Genomic DNA, 22,024 nt, shown 5'->3' with positions numbered 1-22,024 from the left:
TTCTCAAGTAGGCTAAAAGGAACAACAACAAAAAACAGACGTAAGCTTGTAAGTTGAAGGGACATACAGAAGAGTATCTGCAAAGGAGAAGGGAAGACATCAAAAGACATTCATGTCAGTGTCTGTGATGTATGTACATGTGTGCACATATACATGCATACACCTATGTATATGTCTGGCCTTGACTGCAAATACCAGTGTGATTTAGCACAAGTTATCCAGAAAGCACCACCACTCCAGCTCCTCAGCAAGCTCTCCTAGAAAAGATAAAATTTCTATTTGATCCAAAAATCCCATAGCTTTCAGACTGACAGAAGATCCAGACCAAAAAAAAAAAAAAAAAGTGACAAATGACAATGAAGAACATTTTTACAATGTGCTCTTGATCACTCAGTTACTTAATCTCTTTCAAAAATTGATTTTAATACTGCCAAATACTAAGAAAGAAAGCCATCTAAGTCACTGACTACTCAGAATGTGCTACATTAGAAGCTATTTCAAGGAGCAGCAATTGAATAACTGACCAAAAAGACTACCTACTGAATAGTGGCTGGGATGTGGTTTTACCATTTTTATGGAATACATAAGAAAAAAAAAGGAAAAGAGCTTGACAGGTTTCAGGTAAAGTGACAATTCTGAATAATTCAATCTCTAGAAAAGCTGTTAAAAGGTGAGAAGTTTAAAAAGTTCAACCTATTTAGAATATCAAAGAGATGGCAAAGATATGTCCTGATTACAATTGACAAGTGTTCGCTTGATGAGAGGATTTATGACAAAAATCTAAGAGACAAAAAGTATGCAGGATCCTAGGACTGTTAGTTGAAGCTACATGGTTTTTAAAAAAACTTGCATGATTTTTAGTTTCACACTGAGCATAATAAAACATCTGATGGAGTATCTGCTGCATCTCTCATGGATTTTTTTTAAAACTGGGAATGGATGTCTCTTTCCAAACTATGACCTCTTGTTCAAATGCAGGGATCATTGCATCGAATTTAAGCCTGTTATTATAGAATTGTAAGGTTTATTCCAGTCTGAACTCTTTGAATCTGGTTTTAGTCCATTAATTAAAAAAGGAAAGGGTGAATAAAAGGGAGATTACTTCTCAGGCTGAGTTGATCCCTCTCACTCACCAATGCAGATAGTTAATCGAATAGCTCCAGTGGTCTTCAATATGCCAACAAAATGAAGAAAAGCACATTCCTACATATAGCCAAGGTAATTTCATTCCACATATGTCTGCAGTGATGTGAGCAAGAACAGACTGCTCCATCACAGGCATGTTGTTTAAATTCCAGCCACTATCAAGGTATTCCTGAAAATTGAACAGAACAGTCACAAGTTTAAACAACATGAAGTGCAAAAAAAGGTGAAGCTGCCAAAAGATCAATAGAAGAAAAGCATCTTTCCAAATTGAAAATTGTAAAAAACAGGTCTATGAATCATAGAACAAAACCTCTGTTGTCTTCACTCTTTCTCAAAACATTATCTGACCTATGTTAGATTGAGATTAACAAAATAATAATCTCAAAATTATTTATTAACTTTTAATATAAACTCATGACTTTTTAACATAAAAAACCTGATGCAATTCTCTTCCTCAAATACTATGCCAGATACATAAAACACTTGGCAGATCAGTTCCATTATGTTGGTTTGAATCAAAGAGACCTATTTAATAAAGAGATGATACAAATATACCGAGTGAACTAATAAAGACCTACCTCTTCTTCTGGTCTCACTTTGAATTTCCCATCTCTAACAGGGAAGCCACTGCCAAACTCCTTTGAAGCAATATCAGCTCCATATTCCACTGTAACATCCTCTTCAATGGTACTAACAAGTCTCCAGAATTCCTTTTCAACCAGCTCAGTGGGGACCATCTAGGTATGAGAAAAAGTATAAATGTACAAGGACTCAGGAATCATTATATAGAGGGGCCATGCATAAAATCTAGCTCAGGGAGTAACCTCCATTAACTTAACACATTTCATGTCTTAATTGCTTCAGCAAAACAAACAAACAAAAAAAAGCAACAGAAATGGGTTTGCCCCCCCAGACATGTTGTTTCTTTGTAGTCTCAGCAACAGACGATAGCTGGAAGAGTACTTTCTTACTTACAGAGGCTTTTTCAGAAGTGAAAAAAACATGATTTGACATTTCTTCCCATTCAAAACCGGGCTTTCACCCTCCCCCATGAGATACATAAGCACTAAAAATGAAATCTACATTATGGCATTAGGGTAAAAACATGAACATACATGTACTGGCATGTTAAAATAGTCTGACTTGAATGCATCTGCCATTTCTCCAAAGGTGCGCAGTGTATAGTCTCTTGCTGCTTGTTCAAAACCAAATGCTTCTTGAGGCTTATTACACTCCTGCAATTGAAAAAATAATTACTTTAAAGTATAAATAAGACAATCTGCACACAGATTTTACACAGATGGGTGTTACCCCATTTGGCAGGAGCAGGAAGGCACACCAAAATGAAATGACTGCCCCAAGTCACACAGCCAGAGGACAAGTCAGAAAGCACACTCAAAGTGCCCTGACTTCATGCTCTCTGCTTGATTCACCAAACTATGGTGTGTATTGGTAAATCTGCACAAACACCAATGAATTAATATGCCAATGCCATAATTTCTCCTTCCTTTAATACAGCTAAGCAAAAAAGATGCAGAAAACTCCATACTGAAACACACAGCGAGATTCCAATTTTAAATACGAAGGGAAGGCAACAATTAAAATGCAAACTATTCTTTGGAATTTCAGCAATGCTAGTGCAGATCATGTTTTGGCTCTGCAGTATTAAGTGATAGCTTTGTGATTTGAAGCACTCCGGGTCTTCGTTTTAGTTTTGTCCTTGATCACCTTGTTTGCACAACTAAGCAATAACAAATAGCGTTTTCAATCCCTGAGGCCACATGTAAAACAGACAATTTTCAACCTATCTTTTACAGTTTGTCAAATTACCTGAGCCAAACACTGGGGGCACCTCCAGTCCCCTTTGGGAACATCGTGAAGGGGTGGAATTAAACAAAATGTATGGTAACTGTCATCACAGCCATCACACAACAGGAGACGGTCCTCATCGTTACCACTGCCACATAAGAGACATACATACAAATCCACCTGTAACAAGAAATTGCCAGAGTGGGAATTTGAGCAATTCAGGTAACTCATGGTAAAAGAGAAGTTTGTAACTAAGTCATCCATGACATTTGCCAAAGCTTATTTATTTTCTCTCTGAAATAGAAGTGAGAAAAGCAAACACAACATTTTTATGTCTTTGTAACTTACATAACCCCCTTTGAAATTTAAGGAAGGACTGCAAAAGTTGCAAGCTCTTCCCTGTAGCCTTCTTCAAATGATGGAAAACTTGATGCAGAAGCCAGGATAGTTTAAAATCAGCAGTATGTGGATTTGACAAGAACATTTTAACATCTATTGGTGGCTCACATATCCTTTTTCTTCTTGCTGTCATGCATAACGTGCACAGATGTTTCAGCATCCTCTGAGACCAACTGTTTTGAGTCTCAGAAGAGAAAAGAGGGTTCCTCTTGATGGGACTGTTCCTGTTTTTTCTCAGAAATACTACCCAAAACCTTCCTTTTTATTTGGAAAGGTACTGGCTTCCCAGCAAAGGTATGTACTTTTGGAGAGGGAGGCACAGTTTTGAAAGAAGTCTGATGGAAGTTTCACACAGCAGCTGCAGAGCCCCAAGAAAAAGGTGCAGGCACACCAAACATGTGGGAAGAGAACCCAAGTTGTAGCATAGACAGAAAAAAATCTCAGTATTATCTTCTCACTGGCAAGGCAATACTACCGCTTTGCTGCTTTTGTTGTTGTTTGTGTTTAGTTTAATTTAGGGGTGGTTTTACATGGAAGGCTGGAGCATGACATTATTTTTATGAAGAATTTTAACAAGAAAGCTTCCAAGTTTGTAGTGAAATGTGAGTAAGTGGCAGGTTTGTTCAAGACCTGGGTGCAAAAGCTCGCATTTAAACTCCCTTTGAGATTAGATAGAGAGATCAGTTCACAGAAAAACAAGTTCTATTTTGACTCTTCTTTCAAAATTATTTTGAGGCTGTACCTTGGAGACAGAGAACAAGTTACATGACTTATAGATAGTGAAGCTTATCTCTCCTGTTATTTTCAGCTTTGTAGCAGCCTGAAGCTTTACAAGTGTCTACACTCCAGCAGGCACAGGCACTGCTTTGTTTCAACCACAAAATTACATAAAGAATACAACGGACTCCTTACTGCATCTAAGTGACACAAAAATGTCACTACATACCCTAAAGAAACCCAGAAACACCTGCAAACAATATGAAACATCAGGAATGAAGGGCATACTCACAGCATTAGTAGGTTTTTTGGATCGGGCTTTGGATTTGTCTTTCTCCGGCTCCCCAGCATGCTCTCTCTTCTCAGGAAGTTTCACTGAACTATACATTTCCTTTTCTGGTGTAATAGGAGAAAAAAAAGGCTATTACAAAATGTGTTAACACTTAGCATCACTGGTTATTACTTGTTTTGTTTGCTGTGACTTGTTAAGATTGCCACTCTATGTTATTTTTTGGAATTACTTTTGTCCTATACACGCATTGGGAGCACCTCTCTTTCAAAGGGAATTTACCATTACTTAAGGTTGTACTAAGAACACTGACGATGCAGGCAAGTTTGTAAACTGTTTTAATCTGTCATGTGCAGAGATGGTCACTGATGCCTGATTTTATGATGGTAATGAAACATTAATACAAACAGTTTCAGTTAAATTAAGGCAAGATTTGAACACCTGCAATGCCCACATAAGCCAGTACTATCGGAAAATCTGAACATGCCATCACAACCTAGAAATGACTATAGCAGACACATTTTAGAGTGGGTATTTTAAACACTTTGCAAGTCTATTTATCTTCAAAACCGAAATTTGTTTACATGTGGTGTTATCAAATGTGGTTGAATAACTCCATTTTTATGGCAGCATGTAACACCGAGAGATGAAACACTGCAACTTCTTGTGATGATCTTCACACTTCAGTTTCTTGCAGTGGGAGCTTTCACGACAGCGTATGATCAAAGATGACCACGCAACAGAAGTGGCCCTGAGAAAGAAGCATTTCCTCTACATTCTTACATTCCTACCTAATTTGGGCATGCTTCTTCTCAAGCCTTAATTCCTGACATTTTGAACTAACAAAAAGCAAATGTATGTTCGCTTCTATACAGCAGAGTTTGGAGAATCCCAGGGTTCTGGTGTTGAAGACAAGGGGGTAATGGAAGTTCTAAGCTAAACCTACAAGCGAGCTAGAGACCTTTCCACAGAGATGTAATCCAATCCAAAAACATTTCTTGAAGTCCAAGAGCTAACAAATATATTATAAAGAAGAATGTCTACATTTATCAGAAAGAGAATAACTGACTACAGCTTTTTGGTTCTAAAGATAAAGCAAAAAAGATTAATGCCTAGAGACTTTTTAAGAAAAATATTAAATAAGACCATAATCCACACAAAAATTCTTGAAAGCAAAGACTGTGAATGAAACAAAGATGACTCAGAGCTGCTTAATGTCAATCATCAATTGCACATGCTTGCCATATTTGCTTTGTTAAATTAATTGTCAACAAGCTTATTCTCTCAACTTGATGGCATTAAACATTTCTTCTCAGTCTGAAATTATTTCTTGACAGATAACAACAGAATCAGGACTATTGACAGAAGCAATTAAAAATGGTAATATAGGAATGTTATGGTTAGGTTCACAACATAGTATCTTTCATCTTTGTGAGTTTCAATTCCTTATTTCAAATTCTTTCCTAAAAGTTTCTGAAATCTGATACCTTCCTAAACGAGTTTCCTGTATTTAAAGCTAGCATGTTGATGCTACAAACGATTTAAAATTCAAAACAGAAATATGGCTTAAATCTCATTTCTGCTTGCTCTGTAATAGACACTGAAGATTAAGAAGTACAATTATTCATCTTCAAGAAAACCCTAACGATTCACAAAACAAATGATTTCAAAGTCATAAAATGACTTTTACAACAAATTCCATTTTGATTTATTTATTTTATGTATTTTATTTAAACACTCCTGATTTGCTTCAACCACTGAATTAAAATTTGTTCTTGAAATAAGTTATTACAAAGTAACAGAACTTGCATTCCCTTTGTTTCACTCGCCACTCACCGTTTTCACACTTTGGAGGTGCACATCCCATCCTGCGTCTCAGATTATGAGTTCTAGCCTCTGAAGGTTCAGATTCACTTTTCATATTAGTTGCCTTTAAAAAAATAAAAAAAAATAATAATAATAAATAATTTAAAACCACAGTAAGATCCTTAAATAGAACACTGGGCTTTACATTTGTATTTGTGAAACTGTTCACTGCCATACAAACTCATGGCTACGTGCCCAAGTACAGACCTACAGCTTCTGAATGAATCGCCCTGCTGGAAACACCAGCAGCCCCCAGACCACTGGCCACTGCACATGATGCTCCAGGAAAGGCTGCACACCCGAAGAGATCTGCACGTTGTTCTGCAAGTCTCTAAGCTGAGTAACTTCGGTGTCAGACCCTTAAAAGGCTTTAAAGTATATTTTTTAATGCTTTCAAAGCCAAGGAAAAAAAAAATGAAAAAAAGACAATGGCTTTCAGCCATTAAGGTACTGTTAACCTGACTCCTAGGGAAAAGCCAGGCAGGCAGAAGTCAGGCAGACTTCGAGGACTGTGCTTACACTCCCTTACACTCCCTATTTTATACTTGTAAATGAATAAATCTAAAAAGGTAACCTAAATTTCTTCAGTGCTTTATAATTTAAGAAAATAAAATTAAAAAATTAGACTTCAGAGAAAAATAACACAGGGAACAACCTGAAGAGACTTAAAAGGAAAGTCTACAAAAAGCCTGTGGCAATAATGGCACCATAATATTTTTAATTCCATCTCACGGGAACTCAATAAATAGCAAAGGAGCAAACTACTTTGGGCTTTTATAAGATTTGATTTTACTCTTCAAAAGCAGTATACTCCAGTCTTCTAAGCTGGGAACTTGGTGTATTGTGGAGCTTTCAACACAGAATCGTGTTTCCATTTAATTCTTTATTTCTTCTCTTTAGTTTTGACAGAGAGAGACCAATTCTCAAATCCCTCGGCACAAAGATGGGTTTCTCCAATACTGTGTTTTTTTAAGCTTAGTTTCTTAAGAAAATGAGGTCATGCAACTTGCTCCTCACACCAGTCAGCCTATTGTCCACCCCTCCTCGACTCCCACATAATGCATGGACTTGTTGGCCTAGCTCTAAAAGCTAGACTTCCATCGTTATCAGGTACTTTTTTATTTTGTTAAAGAAGTATATGTGTTTTTGACACTGTTTCCCCATCACTTTGTGTTTAATCTGTCCAAACTCCTGTCTCTCTGAGAACAAGAAGAGGTTCTATTGCTTAAAATACACCATAAATAAATAAATAAAAACTGATAATATTTCTCAGAATGAACACCTTTCAACCCCAGGCAGATACTTCAAATGGAAAATTTCAGCTCAAACTGCTGAGGTTTTCTCAGAATTATAAACCTACTCATAATAGGCAACGAGTGGAAAAGCTTTAGAAAACCTTAGTTGTAACTTAGAAAAAAAAATATATAAGCAGAATTTGCAACAATTAAGCTCTATTGCTTGGTAGTAATAAGAACCACAATTAGAACAATGGGAGTTTAATAGAGAGACTGAAACTAACTGGATTATAAACAGAGTCAATCATGACCTTCCTAACTCATGATGTCACCACTACTAAGACAGTCTCCTGGGAATGAGCCTCTTCAACTGCTCAAACAAAAGAAATAATAAGCTCTGTGAAGGCAGTAACATCAGGCTGGAAAGACTGAAATTACAGCAGAACAACAAAGGAAACACAACAATTTTCTAAAATACATCTTCACAGGATAACTCGTTGCATACACATTTTATGTTTAGCCAAGTAAGTATTATTTCTTAAGCATGTAATATTAATCTTGTTACAACCTATTCTGAGTTAATGTTATATGCAATTTTCTCATCAGATTGCATGGAGAAAGTATCTCAAACTAATGGAAATCACAGGGTCAAAAATGAAGGAAAACAATACTAATGTCATAAAGAAAACGGTCTCTAATCTAAATTCTGGCTTCAACTCACAAAAGGTTAACAGAAACCTCTCAACACATTAAAAGAATACCTGCTGTTTACTGACTGTTTTCTGAGGAAATTAAGATCAAAGCTGCAAAAAGACAAGCTTCGTTTCTAGAATTTATCACTTGTGTTTTATCTATAAACCCCATATCATTTATAATTATGCTACAATAATATTTTAGCATATACACTCATAACTAGTATGCAAGTGGAACAACTTCATTAGAAGAGCCCCTCAAAACTCCCAACCTTAACATTTTCTTTTCTTTTTAAAGTATCAAACAAGTCTTACTATTTATAGTTCATACATTCATAAATATTTAGGCATGTTTTAACGAAGATAAACAGCTATTTACTATTTATGTATTTGGCAACCTGATAGAAATAAAACGCACGCAACTTAGCTAAAACTTGTTGTGCCATTACACCATCGCACTGTTAGGTCAACTATCTCTGGATTACAACTTCAAGCTCAGACACCACAGAGCACTTACCCATATAAAGACAGATTATCTCACCTCTGCTCTTAGGCGTTTTGCTCGACGAGCAGGTGGACAAGTTTCAGATGGCTGAACAGACTGTCTCTGCGGAATATCATGGGGCTTATATTCCTTGTCCTTCGTGTCACTAGCAAGATCTGGTTTCTGCAAACACTGAAGAGACACCAATTTGATTACTTAACTTCTGTCTCCACTTCTAATACAAACTGCATAGAACAATTTCCTGGATAACGTGAAAGAATGCAGACAGGACTTTAATATTTACTGTGACGAGTTAATAAAGACAGTATTTATGACAATTTAAATGTTACCATTTTATACAAGTCACAAAATCTCTTTTTTCTGCCCTTTTACTATGTGCAGTACCCTTAATAAAGGCTCTTAAATAAAGCTGAAGTCATCCTTTAAATTTTACGAGCACCAAGCACTTCTCTTCCAGAACACTGTTCACCAAAATAACAATTGCAGCAGAACGGTATAAAAAGCAGGCAAGCTTCCATCAGAAGATTTTCTGGTTTCCTCCCATGCCTGCCTGTCCAGCAGCCCATACAGTGTGCAATGAAGGTCCTATTTCACTGCATTTACACAGTCTTTCATAGAGCAACACAACCAGCAAGTCTAGCCTTCTTAATCCTAAACTGTTCATAAAACCAGCCAAGTGGGAAGTTGTGAATTATAGGACCAAAGCATTCTACGCTTGGAATTTCTTGGAAGGCCAACCTAGTTGAGGGCTATCCAAACAGGACTACACAGTGCCCAGGGTGGGAAATTTAACACTTGGAAATTTCATTCTCAGCAAGTGAAACAGCATGTCAAAGTTTCAAAATCATTTGGGGAACCAAGTTATAGTCCCCTGCAACTCTGTAGTATGTTATTAGCTCTTTCTAGAATTCCAACATTTCACTGTGGGACTAATACCAATTCTTTTACTGGATGATGCTTTTGCAGATGGTATCAACCGCATACAGGAAACTGTTGTGGTGTCCTGACATTGCATCACTGTAATGCTAACATCCAGAGTAATACAAAAGTAAGTTGCAGCCTACACATCCCTCTCAACTGAAACAGAACTTTGTCTGAAGAACACTAAAAATACGTTCTGCATATATTTTTGAGAGAACAGGACCACTGGGTGAATTATGAGCAGAAGGGAAGAAGAGATGCAAGAAGAGCTTTAGTTCTTTCAAGTAATTTCTATCAAAAACTGAAAACTGGGCACACATTTGGCAAATAATAATTAGTACAGCTCTAAGTTTGTCAAGGCACAGAGCCCTCAATAGCAGGAGACAAGACATAACACGTTTTGATGGGTAAACAACAAACCCTGAAGAAAGGAAGAATTTTATGTTGTCAGGAAATATCCCACACAAATTGCCGGGATACAATTTCCCCAGTTCTGCTCATCTGTTCCCAACAGAATCATTTTGTCAACAACAGAGAAAACAGGATAGGAACTGCAAGAGAACCATTACAGTGGCATAAGGACCGATTCTCTGGAGACAACACAAAAATCAGACCTTCAGAAACAAATCACAGTCAGTAGCGGGAGGGAAAGAGGAGGGAAAAGCAGTATTTCAGAAGATAAGTCCATGTTTTAAGAAATACACGATTGACAAAAGGGAAACATCAGTCAAGGACAGCAGAATATGATAAACTATCATGCAGAGGAAGTCCACAAGGCTTCTCAGAGAAGCCTCTGAATTTTTTTTCAGCACAGACTTTGTTAGCTATAGATTGATTCTTTGAAAGCAAATGCGTGACTTCAACACTGAATACACACAGAAAACCACTGAACACTGCAGTTTAAACACAAAATCAGCACACATCCTGGCTGAGGCTCAAAAGGCAGGCACGTTCCTGTGCTGGGTACATAGAGCATTGCAGCTAATTCATCAAAGATCTTGCTCCCTTGAGGCTCGGACTGAAAGAAGATGATGTGAATTATTTCACCTTAACATCTGTGGGAGAAAGTCACAAACAATTTCTCAGGAGAGAAAAAGACCAGCAGAAAAGACAACCAAGTAGGAGAAATATGAAAACGAGTGACCAGAAAAGTAAAGGAGACCAAAGTCCCACAGAACACTGACACATTTAATAACTTTTGTAAATTCTGGTTCCTTGAATTATGCGCTCATGTGAAACCTGAACCTTTCACAAAAAAAGAAGTTTGTACTCCTTCTGGTAACAGAGGACATATGATCCTTGAAAGCAAATACCTAGAAGGCAAACAGCTTTTCCTAAACAAAACAATAATGAAACCTGGAAAGAAAAATAACAAAGAGCAGAACTTGCCTTGTTTCACTGGAGTGTCCAAGCAAAAAAAAAAAAAAAAAAGAGCACTGCTCATTGAAAAAAAAAAAAAAAAAAAAAAAGCCCAGAAGACACTTCCTAAATACTAAGTTTTCAATAACTACTTAAGTAGAAACATTTCCCAGAGCCTCAGTAACCTGAAGGCAAAGCAGCAGTATGAAATGACTGTTAGTTAACATTTTCAATTGTACCTACAAGAGCTAGGAGCTAAAGTCCTGCCTTAAGAATGAGAATTCCTCTGAACCTATATCACTCCATGACTGACCCTATTAACTGCAAGCACGTGTCTTTAACAAATGCTACTAACTGCTATTTCTTCAGTGCTTTCCTCTCCCAGCCAGCGGAGCCTTTTTGGAAAGGTTAAACTTCTACTGCAACTTCTCTGGAGCTACATCTAAAACCTGTCTAGTGAAATATATCAAGTTAAGAATAAAATAAATTTACCCCTGAAGAACTTTGCTGAGTATTAAAAAAACGCCAATTTCTGGTGTTTGACTGAACAATAGCTTTAGTAAAAACATGCTACTAGTTCAATACTAAACAGCTCCAGATAATTTCATTACCTTTTCATAGATAATTAAATATTTCCAGATGAGCTATTGGTCAAAACACCTTATGAAGGCAGTTTAATATTCATCTAACCCACAAATAAACAAAAAATGTTATACTCAGATCTGGACAAGATTTAAGTTATGGCACAGCCAACAGTGGAAATGATATCCTTCCATATTTCCCCACATACAAACCACAGGAAGAAAAACAATATTGCAAATACTACCAATTAAGAAGAAAAATTAGTGAACATAAGCACTAATCTGATGGATGATGATCCTAGCAGCATTGAAAGGCTTGTTGAAGTATCACAAGAAGAAAGCACACATCTGAAACTGACAGCTGTCAAACCCAATAGCTATATCTTCTCCCAGCCCCCCCCCCCCCCCAAAAAAAAAAAATCACAGATGCTTAGAGTCTCAGTAAATCACTGAACAGACATAAAATAAAATGGATACCTCCACATGAAACATCTAGGAAAGCACCACTTACTGTGAACACATGGAAGAAAGCCAAAACAGAATCTCATCTGAGATTCATCCTAAAAAATGAATTGCAAAACAAACTCAGTTGGAAGACAACATTATCAGGAAGAAAAAAAAAAAAGAGTGGAAAATGAGCTAAAAAGAAGACTTCTGTGGATTCTCTCAGTTCACTAAAAATATACATCATTCCCACATGTAGGAGGGAAATATTTTAACAGATTTTATGGGGGGAGTTAAAAAAGCAAAGTTAAACATATCAACATGGCTTTTCCAGAATTAAATGATGCACTAAACACATCAGTTTGGAAAAAAAATATCAGGTGTCAATTGCAAGAGAAAGCTTGGAAAGTTACATTTAAAAAGAAGCATGACCTCATCAAATGAAATCACAAGCAGTCATCTGAGAATGTTTCTCTATTCTGAAAGGGTCCACTACGGAGAAAACCATGAACTGTATGATACATCAACTGTACGATAGGCACTTGCACAGGGAACCTACATTTCCATGAAAGCGTAGCACCATGTGAACCGCTTTCTAACCTTTAGATCTCTTTCCCTAAGTAATTGCATCTCAAAAATATGAAACCAAAGACAGGTGTCACAAAACACACCACTTTGGAAGAACAACAACTCAAGAATTAAAGGTTTCTAGAAGAAAAATGCAAAGTTTTCAACGACGTGCTTCCAGAAAACAGTACTACTTTCCACGGCTTCGCATGAACACCTCTCAGGCAAGGCAAAATATTTTTGTCACAGCAATTTCCCTAGCATGTTATCACGAGGCTGCTGCAAACTGTAGATAGAAAATACAGAAACACAGAATTCAAGCCAGTCAATAAGTTAGCTTTAAGAATCCAGCTTAGCAATGATTTAAAAAAATTTATTTTTGATTAGAAGTTTGACTACGGTTTTCTAAATTGCTTACCGTCACCTACATGCCATAAAACATAAAATGCAGTCTTTGGAAATATGCCATCAAAAAATAAAAAATAAACAGACTGGCAGCTAAATTAACTGGACTTCAGTTAGCTCCAAAATAGCTTACCAATAGGCTAGCTCCAGACTGGAATAAGTTGTAAGGATAGAGAATACGCTCATAGTGCGCACGGATGTGCGAACCCACTGCTTTGCCAGGAGCAAATCCCATTCTAGTGGCTATTTTGGTCCATTTTCTCTCCTTGCAAACTACATCAAATCCTCCTTCTTCTGCAACTAGCTAAAAAGAGAAAATAGAATGATTATAAACTTAATACTAAGATGAGCAGCATTTAAGGAAAGCATTGCTAGTTTAAATAAGATAAGGACAACAACACAATGTGTATTTTAAAAGAGAGAAGTATAGATTTTTAAAAAAAAGTAACAATTGTTCAAAAGCTGTAACTGGAACATATAACCTAATCAGGACATGTAAACGTCTTTGAATTACTCTACAAACAAGTCAGCATCTGTATGTGATGACCAAACAGCAATTCAGCCTACTTCTGAGAATTTTTCTGGGTACAATTTGCCATTCCTCTACTTCGTATTCCAATAGACCTTCTAGCACAGTACAATCAGCTCTTCTCACTAGAACATTTACTATGAAATAGGCTCAAAACTAATCAAACACTACCCTAAACGTAAAGAAGCACAGAGAACATACCCTTGAGGGTCAGCGAATCCCATCCCTTGCTATCACAATACATAATCTCCTCCACAAGTTCAACAAGCCTCATCCTAAAAGTAACTGGATGTTGTTCTCTCGTATTCTTAATAGAATGGTCTTTTCTCACTGCTGTCATGGTTCAGAAGCTTCTTCCAGTTAAGCTTAAGTTTATTCTTTGTATTCAATTTGTATTTAAGTTCAACTTTGAAGAAGAGTTGGAAATTTAGTTTAATCTCCCTGCTCATATGAAAGCTTCCACAATTATTATATTTTCTATTATTTTGTCACATTAGCTAGGTTAGGTTGAATAAAGTAATACGTTTCCATCTTAGATATACCCCCAAACCTATCTTGATCAATTATGATACCATCCCAAAACTGTGATAATACAACTTTTTAGGAAGACTTTTCTCCATAGTCTTACTCTATTAAGCTGAAATAAATCCAAGATCTTCCTCTCCACGTGTGGAATTTTCAGTGTACATCCCTGAAGTTCCCAAAACTTTGCAATCTGGTCCAGGAAATTCAGCTTCACACGGGTTTGGGCCTGAAAAACGAGAATTGAATGTAATACTAAATACAGATAAAGCTTCTGTTTCCCACAGCTTATAAGGTTGCAGCCTCTACTGCATGTCTGCCTGTTCCCTCTGCAATTGTAATTTTGCATTTTTTCCTTCACGTCATATGCAGGGGAAAAAAAATGTACAAATATCATATGTCTTTCCTGAAGTCACTTATTAACTTTTTGTAAGGCATTTAGAAAAGTACTGAGAACAGACAAGCAGCAAATTATCACTGCTTAAAAAAAAAAAAAAAAAAACCAACCTAAATCCTGGTAACGCAGGTACTTTATTACAGGTTGCTTTTGTTAGACTGCATTTGGATCATTTTTATGAAGGAAGTAAGCCAGTTATTGCAAGGAAAGCCAACTACTCTGTTTGTAGAGCACTTCACACAGTAACATCAGGCTCTGATTGAACACTTGCTGTGTTAAAGAGTTGTACCTTAAATTTTTCCACATTTCATCACAATTTTCTGTGCTTAAGGTAGAGGACAGCCATGTCTATACACACCACCTTGTTCTTAAGCTCCAGAGAGAGCTCTAAGCCAGTCTGTGTCCATATAAATCTCTTGCTTCCCTTGTACCCGAAGCCAACATTTGAGCTCTTACCCTGCACTTAACATAATCATGACATCTTTGAAAAGCAAGCGTCCTCTGCTCATGAGGAAAATCAGGCAGGCAAAGAGTCACCATCATTCCAGTTCTTACCAGCAGTGAGCCAACCAGGACTCGCCACCACTCCCTTCTTCTAGTCTGAATTATGAAAGCAGTGAATCAAAGTGCTTGTGAACAGCAGATTTTGCACCAACTGAACCCAGATTTTGCAATTGTTTCTTCCAAATGGCTTGTTATTTTTAAAGCACTCTGTAAATGCTTCATCTCTTCTACTTTTTAAAAGATGCTGTATACATGGAAAATGCAGACCAAAATTTATGGCACTTGAGAATTTGAGTTTAGCTGCTTATAAATGCCTCTATGTGGAAAAGGCCTGATTTTTTTTTTGTTGTTGTTCCTTCAGTGAGCATTAACTTTACTTTTTATGGTTGGTATGTTTTCATGTAAATTCTGAAACACATGGATTTGTGTGTGCTAATTCAGAACTGATGTTCAGATGTACCAAATGCTGTGAACTGAAGTCAAACAGAGCTCACGGACAATCAACTGGAAAAAAAAGGGGGGGGGGGGGAGGGGAAGAACATGTAAACATTCTGGAGCAGAAGCAATGTTCAGTTTTACAGCTTACCTCTAGTTCATTAAGCCTCTGGATCCTCGGAGTGAAGTGAAGCTTATCAACATCACATGCAAATGGAGGCTGCCAGTCCTGGAAAAAAAAGAAGTACTTCATCAACAGACCAGGAAAATAAATGAAACTTCTTTGTAGCCCATTCAAAAGCCAGGTAAGCCTGAAGCACGGAGAGGTCTTTGTGTTTCCAAGCCCCCCCCAGCACCACAGAATACAGCACCGTCCTCTGGGACCACAGCTCTCGGCCGTGCAGCCCCTGCTGGCAGCCATCTCCTCCCTCCGCCTCCATGAGGCTGACCCCTTTCCAAAACACATCATTATGAACAAGGCTAGCCAGGGAAACATGCAGCATCAACCCCAGTCTCACTGTGCAGCATTTCAATATGTCACTGTGCCTTTCAAGTAGACAGACACTGAAACGGTGAAAGAAATGACATTTTGAAATAGAAAACCTGTCCTCAAAGAGCCCTCGGTCCCCTTCCTGCACACACCAGGCAGCAGCGGGGCCGGGGCTGTTTGCCCCAGCACTACAAAGGCCCCACTCCAAAATGGGAACTGCAGGCAGCTGAGGGTTTTGTCCATCCGACCAAGGAGCACTGCCTTCTTGCAAGTCAAACCTCCCCAGGGCTTTAGATGGGAGTAACAAACACCCAGTAACAATTCTGAGATACAGCAACAGCTTCATGTGGTTACCACAAAAAAAAAAAAAAAAAACATTGAATAAAGAAGAGTTTCATGAACCATGATCCAAAACACAACGCCTGCCCTGATGGAGAAGACCAGCATTTGGTATCGGGCATTACACACTCGGGAAGGACAATGCAGCAAACCAGCGGGCTCAGGATCAACCAGCAGCTGCACTCCAGAGCAGAAAGAGTTTCTTAATTCCTTGTCTGCAAACATGTTGGAACAACTGGAATCTGATCAATTAGAAATGATTATTATTACTTAAACAAAATACCTGCAACTGCTAGCGTTATTTATACCGACAACTATAAAGCAATTTTATCTTTTACATCTCTGACATCTATCACATGCAGTTGGTTTGGCAACACGGAGCTTCACAGAACTAAATTAAATTTGATTTGAACTTGACAGTAATTTATTACATATAAAGCTATCTTATTATCGCTAATTACAGAACGAAGATAACGTGCACGAGAGCTACTGATAGCAGAGGAAGACAAGAGCTGTCTACCAGGAAAGTCAACAGCGCTTCCTCAACGCCTGCAGCCTCAGACAACAAAAATAAAACTAGTCACAGGCAGAGTATTTGTTACTTTAGCAGAAGGGCTTAATATGAAAACTAGCGTCAAAAATAACCATAAGGGACATGCAAGGCAATTATCTTATGTACCAACAAGCAGGCTGAATTTGTACTGTGACAATCTCATGCTGTCACTCCAAGCAAAGCTTGCAGCAGAAGCCAACTCGAGGGAAGGGACACAAGAGCCGCAGAGTATGGGAAACCTGAGTGTGAAGGCCACCAACCTGTGTGTTTTATCAAGCACACACCAAACCTCAACATTGGTAATGAGAAGCAAGCTTTTCCTCTCCAATGATGAAACCAAATGAAGTTGACGTGCATTATCTAACAGAACACCTCGCTGGTAACATGGCATACAGAAACAAACTATTCCAGAGCTAGCTAATTAGCTGCACACATCTCTTACTCGTTACTGACTGGGGTACATTTTGGGAACTTCTCCCCTTTTTGCCAAAGACACTTGCTCCAGCAACGAACTAGTTATCTATATTCTTGGGGGAAATTCACGTGACTCCAGACGATACTGACTTCCCTAACAGTATTTTCTACATCTTTTAGTTTTTAGGCTTCACAACACAGCAGTGAACGATGTGCATAGCAGAACGCTGCGGTGGCACGTCAGCTGCTTTACCAAGAGCAGCTTCAAACTTCATCCACCCGATACACGGCTTCCAGTCCAGCAGGCAGATGGGTCGGTCACCGCAAATTTAACAGCCGTAAAAGAGTGCAACTTTTAGCAAGGAGAAAGTCACTGCAACAACTCCTGTCGAGATACGGTAAATTGGCTTACTGAGAGGTAACACGGGATTTACTCTGGCTCACTGTAAAGCTCTTGACTTTTTTTTTTTTTTTTTAAGCAGGAAGAGCTGAGGGAAATACATGCTAAGCATTATACAGCAGGTCATACTGGTTATTATGAAAAGGCTCCTCTGGCTTCAGAACCACAGCGCCACACACCTCATTTATCGCAGAACCCGTTTCACACGATGTGAGTCTGAGCTAAAGATACACAGCAAGCATCATTTGGAGAAATTACAGCATGAGTGATGAACAGGCAATCCTGACTATCACCGATTCACTTTCAAGTCACAAACAGCTCAATTTGGAGCATTTCAACTGAATTAGAAGTTGGTATAACCCATGAAAATAATATTTCGCATCTTATGTTCCAGCATATGGCAATTGCCTCAATTCCTAAACACGATTCTTATAACTCTTCTTTAATAACTACGTTATTTACTTGACAAAAAACTCACATGTAATTTGAAACACAATTTACTAAGATAAACACAACTTTCATTAAAAGCGGAGCTACAAGGCATATGTTTGGGGGAAAAAAAGCACCTCTGAAATGCAGCAGCACCACAAGAGGGAGCTTTTTCGTGGCGATGCTCATTCTGCCAGGCTGCTGATCCGCACGCCAAGCTGTGCTGAAGACAACAGCCCACACAAACCAGCTCCACAGGCCCATTTCCCTTAAGCCAGTTGCTGGAAAGTCTGTAAAACTTGCCTTTTGCATCCAGCGTGCATTTGCAAGGTCTTCAATATCAACTGGTCTGGATCCCCTCCTACCCCCTATTTTTATTTAAAAAAACAAAAATGTTTAAAAAGGTCGATTTGGCTTACTTTCAACAACCAGTGTAAGCACTAACGTTAAGGATACACAACAAACAACAGAAAGGAAGAACTGAATTTCCTACAAAATCAGAGCTGAATTTCCTACAAAATCAGGAGTTTTTATAGTGCACAGACTCTTCATCTGAAATGACTTCATGGCTTTCTATTGTCCGTAGATGACTGTAAGAAGCCTGCAATAAAGATGAGCAAAATTATTTGCCTATGTTAGATTGCATTTGTTAACCAGATCTCGGCAGAATAAACCTGAACAAATCCATGCAAAAAATACACTGACATCAAAATCTGAAACTTTTCTACAAACTTCATAGGCAAATGTAACTATGCAGAAGGCAAACTCCCAGGATCACATTAATATTTAAAGTACCAATGCAAACTACAGACTACAAATGCTTAGGAGAACTATTTCTATACTCTTCCTTCCAGATTCGCTGTTACAGAGATAACAAGCTTCGTGTAACTACGGCTGACAAATCTTGTACCTCCGCCCAATTCACTAATTCAAATTTAACACCCCAATTCTCCAAATTCAAGCAAATGAGACTACCACTGTCATGGGTAACCTGTTCTACAACTTTGTTAGCTTCACTATTTCTTTTTCCCCCCATCCCCATCTCAGTTTTTTCCATCAAAAATGTTGCTCGCTTAATGTCCAAGAAGCTACTCCTGATCACTTCTTGGAAGCAACGTTCAAGATAGTTTTCAATAAACAAATCATATCTTTTTGCATCTCTTCACAGAATCAGCTTTCTAGTGCTGCAAATAATGACTTTCCCCCGGATTTTTTTCTGAAGCATCTCCTATTTCTTCAACACCTTTTGAAAATCACAAGTAGCATTTTAGTTGCTATCTCTCCAATGTCAGAAAAAAATAAAAAAAAGTCTCTTTCATTATTTTGCTAGACAATGTCTCATAGTAAGATCCAAAAGAATATCTTAGCAATTCTTGCCATAGAAACACGAATTCATTCAGTTAACTACAGCAATTCCCTGCTTCCCAGGATGCCCACCCTGTACGCCTGACCTACATTCTTTGTTCCCCGATCTATGATCTTGCCTTTACAAAGGTGTGACACGATCGTTGGCTCCAAGAGGAAAGGAGCAGACTGGGTGACTCAGGAGGTCCTTTTTAGTCTCGTGTTTTTATGGATGTATTAAAAACACATTCAAAGGACACTCAGATCATCAGAGAATCTATGCAAAACTGGTCTGCACCACCATTTATCATCCCAGCAGTGTCAGTGGGTCATCCACAAAGATTTCTTTGGAAGGGGAACTAATCCCTCTTTGACCCTGTTAAAAGGCTAACATGAGTTGATAACTCCAATCACCAGCTAACCTAGTTTGTGATGATGCGGTCCTCGCTCTGTCATTTGGAGCGAAGGTGATTTTTCCAATAAAAACACTGAATTTCTCCCTGCTGATAAAGGGTCTTGGGTGAAGTAGCATACCGGTTACATGCAGCACTCTTCAGTAAAATGAGCTTGTTTAAGTATTTCTTTTAGTGAATTGAACTGGGCTCTGTTACATACCACAGATTAACACAGAAAAACAAACAAAAACATGAATCCTTCCCAACAGAGAACTGCTGCCAAAAAGATGAGCTTGCAATGGGGATCACCTCTCCAGACCCAAGTGTTTCCTGTGCCAGCTCCAAACTTGGAGAAAAACAGAAAACCACATTAACTGGATGATTCTCAAGTGTCAGAGCTAGCTGCTCCTTGGGACCCAAGGGTAGTGGACAGAAACTACAGTGGGATTTGAACAGCAGGACAAAACAGGCACCAGGATTTGCATACAGATCTGTCTGGTGGAGATCTGGGGACTCCCTGAGCGTGAATAAATGAGTACAGCCTGGGACGGGTCAGACAGGAGCTTTATTGCCTATGAACGGTGAGAGAACACTTGGGCAGCACCTCCAGCTCTGCTCCCCCATTTTTTGGGGGATGATTGCAGAGACCCAACCTAAATGCTGGTTCAGAGAAAAAAAAAAAATGTGGGGGGAAAGCAACCATTTCAATGTGAACAAAACTCCGGCTCCATCTCTGGGAAGGATGGACCCTTAAGTAGCTTGCTAAGTGCCACCATCCTGAGGAGGAATGAGGCAGTGAATAGGGACAATATGGAGAGAGCCTTGGTGGAGCCTATAGGAGCGGCACACCCAGTATTGTCTTCACTGGAGGTGGGAAGCTGGAAGCAATCACAGACTATTAGCTTTTAACTGAAATGAATGTGCTTTTAGTTAGGATAAACTTCTCAGCCAAACCTCTCAAGTCTTAAATATTCATAACCCTACCACCACACCTAGCAGAGAGCATCCATCAGAGTGGGGCCAGGCTCAGCTACCAGTGCTGAAGGGCATCAGCCCCCAGAGCTCCGCCACTCTTCCCTCAAGGCCCAAAGGCTGTGGATGGTCTCATTTTTTTGGTCTGGTCCTGCTGCTACCTCCAGAACGTGTCCAACCGGTGAGCGGCACAACCACGGTGCTGCTTGTGGAGCTCTCCCATCACAGCGCATTGGAGCCGCAACCAACAGCTTCCAAAACCATTTTTAATCCCAGTTTAACTCGGATTATGGGAGGATCTGAAGGCACAGCAGGCACCCAACAGACAGACAGACACGTGAGAGCCATCTCCAGCATCAGCACCCGGCTGATGATGGCTCCAGCTCCAGGCAGGGTCTCCTCTCCGGCTCAGCAGAGGCCTGAACTCGCCTTTCAGGCTCTCCCTTCAGATTATTTTAACTTGCAAAGCACCTACACTTCCAGTGAAGACCATTGCTTAGGCTCCTGTAAGGAAGGGTGGCAGGTTTTATGAACCCAGAGGTTGTCCCCAGCTTTTCGAGGCCTTCAGCCTGGCCTCCTGCACACACACCCAGCCTCCACCCTGCAGGTCCCAGCAGTGACCCAGAAATTTGGGTCTGAGGGAAAGAACATCCTGCTGGACACACAGGCATAATAAATGTGTTCTGCTCATGGACAGCATTAGTTTCATGGCTGGGGAGAGGGCTGCTTTTAGTTTGAAGCTCTAATTTCAGCTTTTAGCTCACCGACACTGTTTATGTCTCTCAAGTTAAACAAGCAAACAGAAAACCAACAAAAACTCCCCAAACCCTGCACTGCTGCCTCACAATTAGTTTCAGACTAAATCGTTTCATCTGAAATCTTCTATGAGCTAGACAGAGCGTCTGAACTCCACGCTGGAAGGGACTGACTCGAGGTGAGGATATTCTCTCATCATTCCTCAAGTACATTCCATTTTTTCAGCATTTCTGAACTGCAGAAAACATACCACTGGTCACGCTGCACGGAACAGTTGTCGTTAGTAATATAATTTTGCTTTTCCATATTTCCCTGATAATTAAAGCTCAGGGACACCAATAAACAAGCTGCTCTGGATTTACCTTATTTCACAGTATAACCCCTGGATTGAACATAGCAAATTCTTCACGTAAAGACCTCCTGAAGAGCTTCAATGGCAGATCTCATTTTCTTCACCAGAATTTGACAGCCTGTAAACAGGAGCCTCAGCACCAAGACACCTCTTCCAGAAAACACGCATTCTTGATCTGAATGTGTCAGAAGGTGGCAAACTCATCGTCTCCCTTATTTTTTTCCCCCTAACAGCCGATCACCTTCCCTGTTAAAAATG

The 22,024-nt window shown here is 39.0% G+C and overlaps 1 protein-coding gene across 1 annotated transcript in view; it reads right to left on the bottom strand.

The window, feature by feature from the left end:
• KDM5B (lysine demethylase 5B) overlaps nucleotides 1-22,024 on the bottom strand; it is a 48,650-nt gene that overhangs the window by 20,901 nt on the left and 5,725 nt on the right. Inside the window, exons 2-11 of the mRNA XM_084498204.1 lie at nucleotides 15,474-15,551; nucleotides 14,093-14,215; nucleotides 13,069-13,239; nucleotides 8,695-8,829; nucleotides 6,197-6,290; nucleotides 4,364-4,467; nucleotides 2,977-3,135; nucleotides 2,262-2,381; nucleotides 1,725-1,883; nucleotides 1,134-1,315 (exon numbers count right to left, since the gene is read on the bottom strand). Of these exons, the coding sequence (XP_084354330.1) occupies nucleotides 1,134-1,315; nucleotides 1,725-1,883; nucleotides 2,262-2,381; nucleotides 2,977-3,135; nucleotides 4,364-4,467; nucleotides 6,197-6,290; nucleotides 8,695-8,829; nucleotides 13,069-13,239; nucleotides 14,093-14,215; nucleotides 15,474-15,551 (1,325 nt within the window). The remainder of the gene's footprint in view (nucleotides 1-1,133; nucleotides 1,316-1,724; nucleotides 1,884-2,261; nucleotides 2,382-2,976; nucleotides 3,136-4,363; nucleotides 4,468-6,196; nucleotides 6,291-8,694; nucleotides 8,830-13,068; nucleotides 13,240-14,092; nucleotides 14,216-15,473; nucleotides 15,552-22,024) is intronic.

This window comes from Aythya ferina (genome assembly GCF_964211825.1).
Source record: "Aythya ferina genome assembly, chromosome: 25".
Classification (NCBI taxonomy): domain Eukaryota; kingdom Metazoa; phylum Chordata; class Aves; order Anseriformes; family Anatidae; genus Aythya; species Aythya ferina.
Note: the sequence above shows the minus strand (reverse complement) of the source record. Positions and strands in the feature narration are given on the sequence as shown.